This window comes from Nothoprocta perdicaria, unplaced genomic scaffold, assembly GCF_003342845.1.
Source record: "Nothoprocta perdicaria isolate Ctin4 unplaced genomic scaffold, notPer1 scaffold_52, whole genome shotgun sequence".
NCBI classification, from domain to species: domain Eukaryota; kingdom Metazoa; phylum Chordata; class Aves; order Tinamiformes; family Tinamidae; genus Nothoprocta; species Nothoprocta perdicaria.
In genome coordinates this window covers 1,035,550-1,054,314 of record NW_020455777.1, presented here as the reverse complement: position 1 = coordinate 1,054,314, position 18,765 = coordinate 1,035,550, and the positions used below count along the sequence as shown (strand labels likewise).

Sequence of the window (18,765 nt, the reverse complement as noted above, 5' to 3'; positions counted from 1 at the left end):
AGTTCTTTCTCTTTAAGCCTTCTAGATCAAAACCACCCCAACCTTCTTTTAAATCTGCTTCTTTTGTTAAAAGCAATGCTGTTTTAATGGCATTTCTCTGATGTTTGGGTCTGGGATAGGAGGGAGATTAAAAATGCTAAATGCTCAACTGATGATGAGGGAACCCAATATTATAAGGCTTATATGTACACCTATCTTTAATATATTTTAGAGAATCGCCCTTCCTTGCATTTTCTCATTTTTTTAAACAGCCAAGGCCCTGCCATGTTTAAGTTCCTCACTTATCTCCGTGTCCCCACATTAGGTAACGTTGCATTTACATTCGTCTACCTGGAAGCCAGATTTTAAAAGATGATAGTAGCTGCATTGTACCACCATTCCTATTCAAAGAAAACTGTTCTTTTTTTTTTAACAATAATTGAAACTTTTTCTGTTTGCATGAAGTGACTCAAGAGGTCAGAAAAGAAAGATGCAATTTTCCTGTCAGTGTATAAACCATTCCTCAAGCAAAGTACTTACCATCCAAACCTCGTACTGAATTTGACAGTTAACAAAGTCTAATGACAATCCTGTAATGTAAAATCAATAAACGCTAATTGAACTGAAACTACTGCTCGATCAGAGTAGCAATATACATAAAACACATTCAGATGTTCTAAACAAATAACATTATTTTTGAAATACCATGTCTGTTCCAGGCACTTTAGAAGGTCTGTATTTGGTAATATGGGTGCTAAGTCTACCGAGCTAAGGCTTTYGGCATTTAAGTAGGATTATTACCAAGTACTTCATCTCTTTCTGTGCCTTCTGTGAAACAGTTCTGATCTTAGAGTTAAAATAGAGATAAAGTGGAGATAAAACRAGCACTGGCTGGCTGGAATGAATATATATGCATAAATACAGAAATACAATTACATCTTTTGTYATGCACACATTTCCCCACACGACTGTCAGCTTGTATGTCTGCGTGCCCTTCCCACCAAAGTCCTTTGACAGGATTTGTGTCCGTGACAAGGGAGAAAGAACAGCCCGAGTGCATGATGTGCATCCCTCTTTTCCTGCAGGGTACAATAAGAGGTGAAGAAAAGCAGCTCTTTGCATCATTATTCTTCCAATGTGTCTCTTCTTTCAGGCTAAGGGCAGTTTGGCTCTTTTACAGAGGAAATAATTTCATTAGGAAGGAATTGCAATGTACAGTTACCTCTTTGATTGAAAGGTTATGAGTTTTCTGAACTCGTATCTGTTCTCTGCTCCACAATAGATCAAACTGCCATTGTGATAAAAGGCAATGCTGCTTCTTTGTAGGGATCCAAGCACTGCTCTTATCTGGCTGAGATGGCAATCTAGCTCTTGCAGTTTGAAGAGATGCCAGAAAGTAGCAGGCTCTTCTCTCCCTCACAGCACAGAGGGAGAGGTACTGGTGCAGCTCTTCACAGCTGCCTTTGGAAAGGGTCTTTATAGCTTTTACTTGTTTTTATAGGTCTCTTACCAACAGCTGAGAGATGGAGAAAGGCAAAGCCAGGCGTGATTGCTGCGGGTATCTTGCGGTGCATCATGAGCAGCCAGAAGAAATGGMAGAGCCGGGTCCAGCGGGAGCATGCAGCTATCCCGTGCTTGCTCCCACTCCTGTCGCCATTCCCAGCTGAGGAAGGGCAGGAATTTCTTGTGCCGCTTCCCAGTTCACTCCAGTGAGAATTCCTTTAAGCCTGACAAAAAGCCTAGGCCTGGGGTAACCGAAGAGTTGGCCAAGTCAGCTTCGTAACTCAAACTTTGTCTTGCTTAGGTTTATCAATATACGCCAGCCATTCAAATGGTTGGAGACTTGGAAAAAACAACAGATATGAAATAACCTAAAACATAGTTCACTGAGATTTTATGGGAAACAGGTTTATTTGTACAGTTTAAGCTTGTTAACTTGGAAGAGAGAGATTTTAAATAAGAGCTACATTATTTTATCTAATATAAAAACAGAAGCGGCAGCTATCTTTGGCAATGCCTTTTTATCAGACATTTTTATCAAAAATACGCAGCCTTTTTATCAGAAGACTCTTTTGACATTGTCTGTGTAGTACAAGAGCATCTTATTAATTATTAGATATCCAAATACACCAGGCAGAGATGATGGACTCAGAGTGGCAGCTTTGCTTTTCCAAATGAGGTACAGTTATAAAGGAGGCAGGAAACTCAGAGAACAATAGGTCTAGTCCCATTTTCATTTTGTCTTTTTATAGGGATCTTGAAGGAAGTGAAATAGCTCTGTTTCCTCACATCTGACCTGTGAGAAAAATAGCCTGGCTAGTCAGTTGTTAGCTTGGGAACACAGATTAATTATATTTCCCAGTACTGAAATAAAGGATGTGTATTCCTTAGAAAGTAAGTGAATGAAAAAGGGTCTATGCTTCTACTGGTGAAATATTAAACTTACCACCTTCTGTTTGCCTCTGTGATGGAAACACAAAGACAGGGCAGTCCAAGCAGTAGTGATGAATTAACTGTCACACCAAATCTTAATTAATGACTATTTGCTATTGTAAGAAGCCATTAATATTGAGATTATTTGTGCCTTTGCTTAAGGGATCATTAGTTAATCAATAAAATGGAGTCATCAATATGCCCTTGGTACTTGAGTTACTTTGCATTACCTGTTATGTATCTCTCAACCCACAACTGTGACCGAAGAGTTTTTACTGCTTTTGCATATCTTTAGCTATTTAAAGTTAAATGTCATCTCCAAGCCAGTTATTGCAGCTCTCTCCATGGTGGTGCACATCCAAAAGCAAGGCCCTGACCTTCTGAAAGTCCTCACCGTCTTATCCCTCTTCTTTACTACAGAGAGATAATAATATTTATTACAAAATTAGGTACCTAACTTAAATCAGACACTGTACTTTTAGGTAGCTAAAATTTGGTGAGATGAATATTAATACAGATGTGAGCATTGGTTATAAAACTTAAAAGCCTTTTTGAAAACTACAAATCTTTCAATTCCCACCCCAAGCCTTGGAGACTGCGCTGGAATGAATGCCTCTCAAATGCCTGTTGACTTTTTGGGAAGGTTGCTAAAGGGACGCGTGGTGCTCTCGCCACAGCTCACAGGAATCCTGCTCTGCAGCTCCTGCAGCGTAGCAGCTTTCGGTGGCTGATGCCCACCACAGAGCAGCGTGAGCCATTTTAAAGAGAGTGCTTCACGGTTGCAACTTGTTCTGAAAGACGTGCGGAGAAAACTCCAGGGAGGACAGCGGGAACCTTCTAAAGGAGGAGAGCGTTAAGGGGCACAACCCTCCCTTTCAAGGAGAAGCCAGAGGCGAGTCTCTAACTGCCTTGTCCCTGCGGCTCTCCTCTCTCCTCTGCTTCTCCTGGCAGGTGGAATAACAACTCAGCAGGAGTGGAATGGGAAAGTTGGCTCCTGGCAGTCGCTGGCTCTGCATCCCCTCCTAGTGCTGGAGAGAATCCATCCTCGGCTTGATTCAGTCCTCCGCTCCCGGCTGTACAGGGAGGGGGATTTTTTTGCTGTACATTTTCTTCCACCCATAGGAGCTCTGTGAACTGTCCTCTCCTGGGTCCAGGTATGTCACTGTGTTAGATAACCAAGAAGGCGTTGACTTATCTGTTGGTTTTTGTTTTGTTCTGTTCTGCTTTGTTTTCCCTCCATTTTAAGATCTCACCTTTCCTTAACATATCTGGGAGGGAGATGCCTCCCATATAACACATCCCAAATACTATACATGTGCCCACATGTACTTTTCCTTTTTGATATAAATACATACTGTGCTTAAATAGTTGGCAAGTTGCTCACGCTGCACTGTCTTTCTTTACTTAGTCTGTGATGTAACTGTCTAAAGAAAAAATAGCATTGCCTTTTTGTTTTGTTTCTCCTTTTTCCTGATAGCACTGCATTCACATGGCTGTCTATGTTTTCTAGAGCTGAAAYAGTCTCAGACATAACTTGTAGAATCATCAGCAAAACCTTACAGATTCTGTCAAATGTACTGACCATCAGAAGCACACCACTATGTGTGACTATCACATAATCTAGTATTATTTTATATGCTTCCACTAAAGTCAAATAAACTTTTAAAATAGCCTGTTTTCTAATAGTGGAAGGGTATTGAAACTGGCCTAAATTTGCATTAGAAGGACTTCGATTCAGAGGAAATCCATTGGGAAGTTTCTCTAATAGTTTACAAAGAAAACTTGTCTCATGCAAGACAGCTTTTGTGTTTTCCTTCGATAAACATACGAGAAGTGAGATTCATTTGTCCTATTCATTTTTGTGACAACACATTTTTAGAATAATACCAAAGCCACAATGACTTGAGAGGCTTATTATTTCTATACTTAACTAAATCAGCACGTAACACAATTAGGTCGGCTACTGAAACTCAAGAAGATAGACGGTTTCAYTCAATTTTCTAAACTGTGTTTTAAATCTAGGCTTTTCTATTTTTCTTCTGTATTTATTAGATCTAAATCTAGTCACCAGACACACCAGAGATGCTTGGACAAAGCTTCCTTGAAGAAAAAAGAAAAAGGGGAGACAAACCCAGCAGTTTTGGATTCATAATTGCAATTAGCTTCACAGATGGAAAGTTTACAAAATTCCATAAAACTAATTTTTCCAAAAAAAGATGAAGGAGAAAACTGGCACATCATTTATAATCAAATAGCAAGGTATGTTCAACAGTGTGAATTTGATCTGCATCCCTAGGAGCTAAGTGTCTACTGCTTGAAATCAACTTACAGTTTGACCTTCTGCACCTTGGCAGAAAGTTTTCATAGAATATCAGGTCAATAAACGAGATCATTAGCAGTGCTCTGTGGGCAGCTGCATTTGAAATCTCATCCTTGTTCCGTGCTGCACTGACAACAGCATGAAATCAAACGARTTAGCATCAAAACACTTGCAGCGACAGCACCAGTGCAATTAGTAAATTCAATCAGTTAAGTATTTGCAACTCATTTCAGATCTGGCCTTGCAGCTTGGAGATAGAATTCTTAAAAGGCAGTCTGTGTAAAAWTTTGACCCTGCCGATATATTTCCTTATAAGCAGGAACCAGTAACGTGCTCCTGTACCTGACTTCAAAACTTAATGCAGTTTCAAAGATTATCAGCTTCAAATGATCTACTATCTTGCACCTTTAAGCACAACTTTCGAGCTGGGAAGTTAGAATGTAGACTATCAAAATTAAACTGGAAGAAAAGTTTTAGTTGTTTACTTCTAAAAGTGATGCTCCTCACCAGCATCATTGCATTAAATGATTATTGGCTCCCATTACTTCAGTGACAGAGGAAATTTTCTTGTGCTTTTTCCCAAGCATGAACTTCTCAGATTTCTCTGAGTGAGGTTTCCATGGCCAGGAGGAGGTATTGACATTTCACTAAAAAAAAAGAATTCATGTAATGATTTTTTGCCATGACAAGACTTTGTCTGTTAAATAAATGCATCCTGACAAATGTCAATCCACAGTTCTATTTCCATAAAATTTTCCTTCAGGAAAAGATTTGATGTACTTCTGTCACGAGTCATTATTAATGCTTGAACTTTAGGAAGGAAATTTATATGAAGCTAATAAATAAAGATATTACACCCAGAGCAGTATTTGAAGTAGATGTGAATAGTAATTCTGTATTAATGTAACTGTCATCTCTTGTTACTACTGGTTGACAACTTTATGTAAAGGCAGTTTTGTTGGTTTCCTGGAAAATTTCCTGAAGTGTCAGTTAGTGTATGTGTATGGAGGGAGGGAAGAGGAGAGGGAAGGCGATTTTTTTTCTGGATACAGGCAAGACATTGGGGCAGAGGGACTGGCACGTCAGCCATAAAGCTGCTACCTGTCCATAGGGAGATGCACTGCCATTTCTCACTCCAACAGATTTCTCACACAAGGAATCTGAAAATGCCATTAGTTGCCATGTTTCTCTCAAATATTCAGCTGTTAAAGCAYGCAATACCATAAAACACATTAAATACAACCAGCTATTTAAATATTTTTTCTTTTTGTCTCCCAAAACCTTCTGATACTCTGCTGTCTCCACACATGGCTGTACGTACTCTTCGCTTCACAACTTCTTGTATAAAAAAGCATCACCCAGGCTCAAAATATACTCCCTGCTAATTCTGACCTTGTGCATATTTAGAGAGCTTTTAAGTYCAGTTTTACAAGGGTCATGTGGCCCTGATCAGACATGTTAGGTCACCCTTTAGTTCTCTTTAAAGTTTTTGATGTAGGACTAACATTACGGGCCCAGTCTTTTAGCCTGTGCTGACAGTAGAGTACTTCTGTCATTTCACACACAGGCTTAGATTGCGTTAGGTGAAGAGCAGGCCATTTTGGTGATTTCCATCAAGATTTTAAGGACTCCTTTTCTGTTCGAGTGCAGTAAAGATCTACACGCTTAAATTAAGTAGAAGAGGTTTTACATTGTTTGAAGCATCTAGGGGATTGTAAGAAGAGTAGAGTTGCCCTGAGGTAATTTGTGAAACAAGACTCAAAGAGACACAGGTGAATAACAGCCTAAGTGAATCACTCCATCTAACTCAATGGATGTATTCATTTCAAGTGCCAAGGCTGTCAGCAGTTGCTCTGTATTTACAGTGTCTCTTGTTCTAAGGCTGGCCAGTCATGTTTGCTTTTACACTAAAAAAAAAAGCCCTATATTTTGTTAGGTTACTTTTCCAGCTCACTGAAAGAGAGAAAAACAAGAAGAAAAAAAAARGRAAAAAAGAAAGAAAAGAAGTGTGGGGGTTTTTTGTGTTTTTGTTTGTTTGTTTGTTTGTTTTCCCCTTACAGGAAAAGTTAGAACCAACCCAGTGCTGTTTTTCTGGCTGCCTGGCTTGTCCCAAATAATAGTTTTTTATTCAGCCATACTGGGTGAATATTGTTTACTTCCCTCAGGTTCCTATGACACCACTGACTTGCWGCCCTGCTGACTTTCTCATTGCAGCCAGTGACCCTGTCTTGCTCCAAGAAGAGGTGTCTCACTTTTCCTGTGGCGTTACAAAGGCCATGGGAGTGAGGAAAACAGAAGATCTTCCACCGCTTGAAATCTTTAAATCATGCAGAGATACTTTTGAACCTTGTTTTGAGCAGGGCCGAAGTTGCTTTGCTGCTTCCTGCTGGATCCCAAGCGGGTGGCACAGCAGGGCACCCAGCCGTGCTCAGAAGCGACTCCTGGGAGGCCAGGGCATGGGCAGGTGGTGGGACGGGGCCCCACGAGACACTCACACTCCTGCTCGAATCTCTCCATGTGTGGAGAGAGGCAGGACAACCTGCGGCACCGGCAGCAGCAACTAAACTTCTGTCAAAATGTACTGAAAGAACAAGGCGGGGTCTGGATTAGATCAGAAGCCAGGTGAGATGGTCTCTTCCAGCACAAAACTCTGCAAATCACAGTGTCAATTCTAGCACTGTTTTAGCTAGTAARAATCTCCACGGAAAACTTTGTGGTACACGTGTGGGTGCACACGGGTGCTTGCCCGCCCACAGGCACRCATAAGGAAACAAAGCATAATATTGTGCAAAATAAGAATGGCCTAGTTTATTATATTATCAATACAATAATAGCAGAGCAAGAATACTTAGCTGATTTATGCTGGAAAACAGAAAAAAGAATGGCCATTGATATGCAAAAGGCCTTGCAAAATTCTTCTGCCTGCTCTTTTCAGGTGTGCTGCATGCCTGGCTGGAGAAACCTGCTTCAGCAAAACTGTTTGCACGTTTCCTGTAAACACTAGAGGCCTTTACAAAGCTAATCTCATGAGGGATAAGAAGACGGGCTCCAGTCTGAACCAGTAAGAGGCTGAAAGGCAGGAGGGGACGAAAGGATAAAGCTGACTGGGCATTCCACAAAGGGGAGAGGCTACGAGARGGCTCCTAGGAGGATCTGTGTTGGGACTTGTGTTATTCCAATGTCATCACTGACGAGGGAAAAAAGGCGACAAAGACTGAATGATTCTATTTCAGATTATCAGAGACTCTCCTTACACTTGGTATTCGCACAGGAAAATAGCAGATGGTGCTGAAAAATGCAAAATAATGTACTGGGAAGAAAATAATCCTAACTATATATAACAGCACAGTGAATGCCTACCACTTGGGAGGTTTTGAAACCACTGTAGACAGTGCTCAGCAGTTTTCAAAAAGGCAAGTAGAATATTGGGAATTATTAGGAGTGAGAACAAAACAGAAAACATCATGATGCAATTGTATATGCTATACCATGTGCTGAATAATGCCGAAAGTCTTAGTAATTCAGCCACAGAAAAGAACCTGGGACGATTTGAAAAATTACAAAGAACAATAAAAAGAAGGATCAACAACATAGATTGGAATTCATTTTATGAGAGATTAAATAAAACCAGGGCTTTTAAGCTTATCAAAGAGATGGTGGCTGGAGCACTACAGTCATGGGCCATCATGGAGAATGGTGGAGACAGACTCAGGATACAGGAAAAAGGAAACACTTCATGAATTCTCAGGAAAACATCATTAAAAATTAACAAAACTACTTTTTTACACATAGCTCCATAAATTAATTATGCAACTGAAGACATCAAGATGTGGAAGCAGGTTAAAGAAGGAACTAGACAAATTCACAGATGAATGCCCACCTGTCACTTTTCAGTGTGATGATTTCTCAGGAAGTCCTTAGTCTAATCCAGTAAGTGCCAGCAGGAACCTTTCCTAGGCTATCAGGGAAAGCCTGGGGATCAACTGTTAGTTTCCCTGTTTATTATACCGTTCCTCCAAATGACTACTCCTAAGTGCTGGAGGCATAATATTGGGTTATATGGATGTTTGATTGTATCCAGTGTGCCTGCTTTTTAGTTCTCCATCCATATTTTTAAATCTTGTGTTGCATAATTCCTCTTTTTTTTTTTTTGTAAACTAATTAATTGTAAAACTAATCATAAAACTGTATTTGGGGGAGATGGTAACAGTATGAAATATTAGTGATGGTCAAATGAGAACAGACCTTTCAAGATGGAATTTCCTTGCTTGGAAAACACAAATGCAATAAGGAGAATTTAAATTATTATCATCATTAAATTATGATTCTGAAGATGACCTACTAAACATGTGAGCAATGTGCTCCTTATCCGTCTTGTGTGCTCCTGTGTCCGTTTCATCCTATTTAATTCAAACAAACAAAAACTCCCCCAGAAAACCAGAACAGAACAAGAACAGAAAAACATCATCTCCCTATTTTTTCATATTTGCTGCCCCTGTAATGACGTAATCACCATCTACCCCTCACGCTGCCCGGCCTGTTTGTCACAGCAACAGATGCTTTTGATTACTGATTTACCTAGAATTATCTTAGCATCACAGGACAAGGAAGGGCCAGGAAAAAGACAGTACTGCCAGCACACAWGCATGCTGCGTTTAGGTAATCTTCTGACGTGCTCCCAGGGAGAGCAATACTTGGATACATTGGATACATTAGGCTGTTTCTTTTCAAGAAACAGAATTTTAAAAATGGTTTTGAATTCCTCAAGAAGGGTTAAAGTATTTCATTACAGATCTTTGTTTCTCTTTCTCATATGTATTATAGTTGATATGCTTGTTATAAATTATGACTATGATTCAAAACAGTCATTGAAAACATTTCTAGCATAGATTTCATAATAATAGTAATACTTTGGGCCCCAAAAGTCCCAAACTATTACTCCATCAAACAGAAATCATCTGTAATAACCATTACATTACCCAGAATGAAGGACTACAATAATTGTGCAGATGTAATGCTGCTCTGATGATTAAGAAATCTAGAGTACTTACGTAACCCAACTGAAAGCATGCTTTTAACCACAATGGCAGAAAAACAGCACCTTTTTTTCTAGTCTGTACTGCTAAGTAACTGGAGTACTTCCCACATTTGCTAACACAGTAATTAGATTCCAKTTTAAAAACTTTATCTTGGTTTCTCTTTAAAGATCTACATATTTTAAGAGAGTATCCAATATAATGTTGGCCARCAAAATGGAGATCTTGTGAAGAGCAGTATGCTGTGACATAAATATGTACTCATATGCACAGTTACAACACTCCTCAGATATTACATTTTTCCTAGAATTCTCTCCTTTGTATTTTATTCAGTTCAGCTTATTTTTTGTTGTTGTTGTTTTTGCAATAAACTAATGAAAACAGAATTGAATGGCAACTCACACGGGACACAAGGCCACCCGGTGAGCTGGTTTGGGATGGTACTGGGGGAGGACGAGCCCCTCCTTCCTCTTCCTGAACTTCCCTCCTGCTCTTCTGCAGCAAGGAAGGCAAATTGCCTCCTGGGGATGAGGCAAGGATCAGGTCTGCCTGCTTCCCTTGGGCTAGCCCAGCTGGTTACTGCACAGGCAGGAGGGACAAAACAGCAGCCCCACAACACAGACTCCCCCATTCTCACTCGCTGGATGGGWGCTGGCTCTGCCTCTGGAGGCAAGAGGCCTCTGTGATAAAGATTAATCTTTGCCACTTTAAAACCCTTAGAAACCCCTTCCAACTTGGGCCGTGAGTAGATGAAAAAAGGGTCTATACTATAAAAACCTGTGTCTTTTTGTATACACATATGCGTATACAAAATATATACTATGTGCAGTGGGTTGAAATTCAGGCGGCATTGGTATTCTTGATTAAATTTCTCAGAGAGATTTAAGATTCATTCATTTAATTATTAACGTACCTCTCACCTCCTTATTTTGCTTATTGTTATGGTTCATTTCCTCAAAAAGAACAGCCTTTACTCATATTAAATATAGCTTAATCTGAGAATATTTTGATTTGGTATTGCCTTCTGAGTATATAGCTCTTTTGCAGCACACTGTTTTCTGATTTTGATGAAGATGTTGTGATTTTTTTAAATGAAAGTAAGTAGTGAATTGTTTAATGCAATGATATTATTCTAATAAAAACACCAATATAAAAAAAGTCAGGAGATGTCTTGGACTCCAAATTTACAGCACTGGAGTGATGAAAACAGATATTATTGGCATGCTTTCTAGCGTGCAAATTAATTTATCTAGCTGCAGGTACTGCCAAATGAGCCCTAGCAGAGCTTGCTGTGGTGGTTCGAGATGCCTTTAGCTATTTTTTCACTCGTGTTAGGAATGAGAAAATGTAGTAAGGGACCAGGCTTAAACTGCACAGGTCGTAGTCTATGAAATTATCTGTCTCATCTTTACAAACTAAGGCATGAAGATGGGAATTGCAAGGGCTGGAAATATCTTATCCCACCTCTGCTTCGGAGGCAGTCATGCCAGACAAAAAGGCAGGAGAGGCAGCGAGGAAGGGCGATGCCATAAGCTATGGCAGTGAAAATTTCTCAAGATTTGGTTAGAGCCTTCCCTGTGACTGGTGGGTTGGTAGCAGGCTCCCTACTCTGTAAGAATACCTACTACTGTTTTAATGCCTGTGTCCTTGAGCAAAAACATGAACTGCTTTGAAGTAGGAAAGGCAACAGCAGTAGCAAACGTATAAAAACAAAAATTTCAACTCCATTCTCCATATTTCTACAGTGTCAAAGGACAAAGACTTGGAGATAAGCAAAAGTAGGCTAAAATGAATCATAACTATATCAAAGCAAATAAAATCAAAGAACTTTATCTAAGTAAATCATGTCAACCTAAACTCATTAAAGCTTTTCGTTAAAAAAAAAAAAAGTGTTTTTTTCTTAGAAGAAAGCAAAACCACAAGGACTTCACAAAACATGTGGCAGAAAATCATGTGGGGAAACCTGCAGCGACGGAGAGCCCTAGGCCACAGCCGGGACGTCGCCGGGCTGCGCTGCCCCGAGGCCCCGGGCGTTTACCGGGTAMAACGACTCCAGGCATCATCCCGAGCCCACAGCGCGGCAGCGGGAAGCGCAGCGACGCCAGGCGCCCCACGGCGCAAGATGGCGGCGCGGGCGGAGCGGCGGGAGGACGTTGCCTCCCTGACCGCCCCTCGCTCCCTCCTTCCCTCCCTCCCTGCGTCCAGCGCCGCCGCTCCCCGCCCGCCCGGAAGGCGGAAAGCGGCAAAGCGGGGCGCGGCGAGGCGCGGCCGGGCCGGTGCCGCCTCCCCCGTCCCCATCATCGCTGCCCGTGCGCCCCGCGGGCTCCCCTCGCCTCGCAGCAGCCTCGCCGCTTCCCCGCGGCTCCCGGCGGCGGGTGAGTGGCGCGGCCGGAGCCTCCCTGCCCGCGCTCCCTTTTCCTTCCCCAGCTCCCTTTTCCTTCCCCCTTCCCGCGCTCCCTTTTCCTCTCGTTCTCGCGCTCCCTTTCCCGTGTGAGAGGCGCGGGGTGTGCGGGGGCAGCGCGGGCTGACTCGCTCTGCTCGACTCTGCCGGCTCCCCGCGCTCGCCGCGTGAATTCCCGGTCAAGAGAGGGAACTTTCCGTGACTTCAGTACTTGGCGTGTAGAGTATGCGGCAATGTAAACTTAATGGTTAGCCGAGGGTGTTTTTACAGATACCTGGAATCCCTTCTCCCGTTTGCTTACCCCTTACCATCGTTGGGTTTGATCTTGAGAATTTGGCAGCGTGCTGTAGATTCCTTCTTTAAAATTATCTAAATGCTGCTATTTAAATTCATGGTGTGTGTGTGTGTATATATGTATATATGTATATATGTATATATATTAAAATAACAGCTTTAATGAAGCTAGTGAAATTATAATAACAAATACTTAAATTGTTAGCTTGGCAAATTATTAATGGTACTGCAAACTTCTAGTTTTAGAGAGGTCATATCTCTTGCTCAGCTAAATAAAATCTGAAAGCTCATAGAGTTTATTTGTTCCATAAGCTAATGTAATTGGAATTCTGAAATCATGTTGTCTTGGGGTTTTAATGCCCTTTTTGCCGAGGTGGTAACCCGGGCAGTACGGGCTGTTGTGAAGCTGTGTGTTAGTTCGTTAATATCTGTTCGGATGTTTGTCACTACTGTGCAATAGGGGTTTGGGTGAGGTTGCCTCAAACTTGCAGGTTAAGTGATGAATCTTTTTGTAAGTGAATTTGGATCATGAAAATCAAATTCCATATATATGTTTTTGTATTTTACCTCTTGCATATATCACAAGGGGCCTGGAGGTAAAAACTATATCACTCTGACTCATTTTAACATAATAAATGAGTAATGGATTTTTGTTGTTGTTGAAAGGAGGCGTTGGTCCTGCAGGCAGATGTGAAGTTTTGACTCTGCTTGCCTGCCAGCCCCTTACAGAGACGGCACCTGCACTCACACAGACCCTTTCAGATAGTGCCCGAGTCCGGAAGCTCTTTCCATCGCTTTGATTCCAGACTATGTTGCCAGCGCCTCTTGAGGCTGCGTTTGACACTTCCTGTCTGCTCTCTTTGGGATGCCCTGTTCCATGTTCTTATCTTGGCACCTTTAGTGGCTCAAGGTGCTCCACATCTTGAGGTTTCACCCTGTTCATGCTGCTTTGTTTACAGCGYAGATCTCAAAACATATTTTAGGTGCTTGCAGTTACTACCTTTGGATCCTTTGTAGCCAAGATCCTTTGTTTGGTGCAACTGTAGCATTGTCACCTGCTAAGCCGTGTGTGGCTGAACTTCCCTGGCATTGATGTGCATTAATGATAGCTGCCATCTGTCACAGGAGGGAGATGCACCAGATTGTGCTTTATATTGCAATAGTTCCTTGGGATCACTGTGAATGGAAATAAGGATCGACATCTTGGGACACTTGCGTGGTTTGACTTGGGATGAGTTTTGCTTGGGCAGATGTGCAGTAGCAGCAGCTGCCCTCTCAGTGCTGCACGCAGCGACCTGCGATAACAGGCTGCGTGACCGAGGCGCCTTGGCAGGATGAGCAGCAAGTTGGGCAAGGCTTTAAAATGAACACGAAACCCAAAGCCACTCACCCACCACATACATTGGAGAGGAATTTAAAGAAAGATGTTCTGTTTTTATTGAGGGCATGGATGGAAGGATGCAGAGCCCCAAAGATCGATGATGCCACCAAACTAGGTGGTTGTGGATTTTGACTGCCCTTGAAATAGTGATTGGCCTTAAACTCATTTATTTGTTTCTTTCCTTCTTTTTTAAATAAATAAATATTCCTCAAACCCAGATCCAGACGTTCTAGCACTTTGAGGTGAGCTTTTTGTGTRTGAGTTTAGAAAGCACTGAAGTTCTATTTTTTTTTATTCCACACAAATGTGGAGGCTCTATCCTTTTAATACTGAAAGCTTTGATTAACCTATAATGATAGGTCTCCAGGCTACAGGGATTCATAAAATGCGGTGATACTCCTGATGAACAGATCAGGCTATGATGGATATGTGCAAAGAACACATGGTGCCCCGGTAATTTTATTAAAATTTATTTTAGTTTTTAGACAACAATGAATGTGGAACATGAAGTTAACCTCCTCGTCGAGGAGATTCGACGTTTGGGAACCAAAAGTAAGTATTGTAATAAGTATTGTAATAAAGTATTATAATACCTCTGACCATACAGATGTAGTCATGTTATATCAACTTCTAAACTTGGCAAGTTAAATTGAACAAGCTCTCTCATCCTGAAAAATTGTGTATGCGCTTAAGGTTGGACTGTTGCTGTATAGTACTCTCCAGAATTCATTGTCTAAAGTAGTCCCATTGTGAAGTTAAACACCGAAGCCTCTGCAACATGGGAGAAGTTGTCTTGAAATCTTACTCTCACTAAAATCAACTGCAAAATTACCCTTTTATTTAGACCTCAAGGATGCTAGCTACAGCCATTGAAGGAAAGAATTACACTTTTACCCTCCACCTGCTTCCTTGGTAACTGCTGAACTTCAGCAGTACAATGTTCATACACTTCTGTTCCGTTCATCGTGGTAGTATATGGAGGGCATTCATTTGTATGCTTAAAACTCTAATCCAGGAGATATAGCCCCAATCTTCCCCTGTCCTTGTCTAAAATAGACTTTCTTCTAAAGAATATTTCAGTGTTTAAAATCTACTTTCTTTGCAAATATTTATTCAATTTGTGGGTTTTATTCAATTTGGGGATGTGGGATCTCTTCATATATATATATATATATATTTCAGTTCTAATGCAATTCCATCAGTTTCATCAGTTTCTGTTTATTTTTCTAAATTTAGCTGTCATATACATCTTGCATTTCATATGATTGTATATATCCTTTAGGAATAATCTAGCTAACCTTAACATACACTTTCAAATTCTCACTTTGTGTGTGAGAAATGCACCCACACTTTTCCACTATGGACCTTAAGTATGCATAAAYATCAGAAGTCATTAGTGAAAATTAATGCAAGAGGTACATGGTCCTTCATACAGGCCACTGTATGGGGAGGAAAAAAAAAAAACTTTGCCTGTTGTTTGTCGTGAACATTCAGAGCATCTTCCTCCATACTGCTCATTATAACAAAGACAAAACATCATGGAAGTGAAGGATCAGGTTGATAGCAATTGGTGAACACCATGGGGTTGCTTTCMGCATTATGAGTGTTTCACTTCTGTTCCTGCAGTAATCTACTAACTGAAAAAYGACCTGCCTGTGTTTGCATGTTTTGTCTCTGATTTAGATGCTGATGGACAAGTGAGTGTGAAATTTGGAGTGCTCTTTGCTGATGAAAAATGTGCCAACCTCTTTGAAGCTCTAGTGGGAACTCTTAAGGCYGCAAAACGACGAAAGGTTGTCTCTTACCAAGGGGAGCTGCTTTTACAAGGTGTTCATGACAACGTTGATATTGTGCTGCTGCAGGACTGAACTAGTTTGCATTTCTGCTGTGCGTTAATTGAATTGTTTCAGGCGATGACTTACAAGATCCTCAGAATAAGGCTAATGATTCTAATACATTTTGATGTATTTTCTATGTCTTTATAGCCAAAAGGAAGCCATCTTATTTTGGAAAACATTCCTTTTTGTAATTCCTCAAACAGTACTGTACACAATTAAGGTAAAAGATGACAGATGTTTTTTAATCTCAGGTAATACTCATAAAGGTATTTGATAAAGGTTATTTTCAACACATGAAGAAGAGGAGTGATAATTTAATGTTTACAATTTAAAATGTGCCATGAAAGTGTAAAATAAAAGCACATACTTAAATTTGTATTACTGTTGATATTTGCAAACTGAAATGAAAATAAATTGAATTTCACTAAGCAACATGGTTAAATGACTGTACAGAAAATGTGTTGGGGAGTTGGAAGTAATTTTGCAGCATGATTCAATCTGAAAATGTCCATCCCTTCTTAYGGGCAGCAAAAACAAAGAACACTGAGTCAGATGCATAAGTGGGCTCGCCTCAGGGCGGTTTTATAGGAGCAAACTGAGTGTCACATGTTTAACAAAGCACAGACTAGTAATAATTTGCTTCTGTGTGGCAATCACAGTTTTACTTCCCACGCTTCTGAATTCCCTGAGCAGAATTTTCTATAACCTCGAGCCCTTCCCACCTCTCTCGCCCATTTCCCTTGTTAGTGGGAGGAATTCCGCGTTGTTTGCAGCTCCATAAAAGCAATGGCAATGAGGAATGCGCTTTCAGGCAGCTGTAGAGCTTCTCCAGCTTGTCTCCTGGCTCAGATGAGAAAGCAAAAAGTACGTAAATGCATAGTAAGCGTGAGCATGTTTTCAGTCTGGAATTACTTTCCACACTTACTACCCTTACTAGTGTCTTTCACTGCTGTCTCTTTCTCATGAAACTACCAGACAAGCCTGCTCCTGTGACACAACGTGTTTAACGACCAGATTGTGCATGGGAAGCTACAAATAATAGATGTGCTGCATCTGTGTCTGGCAGTATTCAAGGCTGCCTTCATTTATTTGCCTTCTAGACTTACGAAGGAAGTGGCCCAGGAGTTCCCTCAGTGCTTTCGTGCAAGGTTATCCGGAAGCGGTACAGCAACTTCASACTGGGGTTGTTTCTTTCACAGAAATCACACGGTCTCTTAGTTGCCTAAAGCATAAAGTGAGAGGAGCGGAGGAGAAAAAAAAAAAAAAGCCTTTTAGATTGTTTTCTAAACTGTTGCTAGTTAGTCTTAACAGCATGAAACATTCTGTCTATGAGGGAGAAGGTGGTTTTGGGGGAGAATCGTAGTGGGTCTAAGTAAATGTGCCTGCTGCTCTGTGCTTCTAGTCTTTGCTTGCAAATTCATCCACTTTGAAGAATAGTAAAATGGAGGAATTTCCCTCTACTTAAACCATTCTGCACCTGTGGAAGGTTAAAGATGTCTTCTTATTTCCAGATAGGAAATGTGTGCACGACTGTGGGATCTCCACGAAGCTGTGTAATTCCAGCAGCTGTCCCCTTAATCTTTGTTTGCTCAGCTTTATGCAGCAAGAGAGAAGCCCAGAGCTCGAGTGCCGACAGTGCTGGGCTGCCCGTGTCTGCGCTGGCCCGGAGCGTGGGCCAGGGAGCAGGGAAGGGGCTCGTGGGAAGCCCGAGCGCTCTGTGTCGTGGCCGGCTCGGGCTCGGTGGCCGAGCAGAGCGTCGGCGGGTTTGCTGGCCCCACGCCAGCCCTGCTTGGCTGCTGCGCTCCCCTTTCCAGACCGGAGCGGGSGAGTGCGCACCGCTGTGCCTCACGGTGCCGCTGAGGCCGGGCGTTTGCATGTGGGGTGGAAGTAGAGGGTTCTGTGTCCGGATAGCCACGGTTGTTTCTTCCTCTGCTGTCCAGAGGCCTGAGTCACTGCCTGGCTCACCGCACAGCGGAGTACGCCGAGAGGCTGAGTGCCTTGCAGTGTTTTGGGAAGTGTGGGCTCCGGCCTGCCCCYTCCCTGGGCACCTTCCACAGCTCCGTGGGCACTGAAGCAGCTTCAGGCTTGAGAACCTAGTAAACCTAGTAAGGAATCCAGGTCCTAGTAAACCCAAGTGGAGCGTCGGAGGGAGCATGAAGAGACTCTTAGGCCTTGTTTGAATTTATCCTTTTAGCAATGTTAATAAATGTATCTGTAGCTTCTGGGAACACTGCATAGCAAAAAAGAGTGAAACTTGGCACTGAAGCAAACGTGTGACGACCATGTGACGACCACAGCAGACTCCGTCTGTGTGCTACCACAGGGAGATAAGAYTGATTTTTTAAATTTTGCTCTGTTTCTGGAAGCAGAAGAGGAGCCATGTACCCAGAACAGTACTAATGTAATGTAACAGTACATGTACTTGTACTAAGTGCAATGTATAACTTGTCCAGTGGCCCCTGAGTTTTATAGGTTCCTTTAGGCTCCATGCTAGCTCTCATGACCTCATTTCTAAATTTGTCACGGAGAAAATCAAGCGCTAACAGTGTTTCGTATGTGTGGGACCGTGCCTGTGCATCCTTGTGCCAGAGGAAATCATTACTACAGCTACTGGCTGAGGCACAAGATGTGGTTCCTGGAGCACTTGACACTGTACTGAAAAAGCTCCTTACAGGAAGACATTATCTATTTCTGGGAGCATTAGGGCAGTCAGCAATCCACTGTGGTGGGTTCTTGACCCTATCAGTMACAGATCTGAAGGGAATGAGCAGGTCAGCCAGGAACAACAGTGATTCCAAAAGAGCAAGTTATTCCCCTGACTGCAGTAAAATAGGAAGATATAAAGGTATGATCTCTGACAACAGCATCAAAGAGTGGTCGATAGAGGGCTTACCTGCATATCCCAGTGCTGGGGAGTTAGCTAGTGCAGTCTCTTGCCTACCTAAGATCTCTGAGCACGGTGGAAACCAGGAGCAGGTTTGATGAGGCCCAGGGGAATGTAGCTGGTGCAGTTTAAGCTGTTATTGCTGTATATCTTCAACAGGGAGATGTTATTTTTGCTCGTTTCCCACCTGCCCTCCAGT

General features: G+C 41.9%; 1 protein-coding gene across 1 annotated transcript; it reads left to right on the top strand.

Moving 5' to 3' along the window:
- Positions 1–12,064: 12,064 nt before the first annotated feature.
- ABRACL (ABRA C-terminal like) lies at positions 12,065–16,105 on the top strand. Its single transcript, XM_026048210.1, has 3 exons — positions 12,065–12,143; positions 14,323–14,396; positions 15,528–16,105. Exons 2-3 carry the CDS (start codon positions 14,336–14,338, stop codon positions 15,710–15,712), a joined length of 246 nt encoding a protein of 81 aa, XP_025903995.1. The 5' UTR covers positions 12,065–12,143; positions 14,323–14,335; the 3' UTR covers positions 15,713–16,105.
- Positions 16,106–18,765: the final 2,660 nt, after the last annotated feature.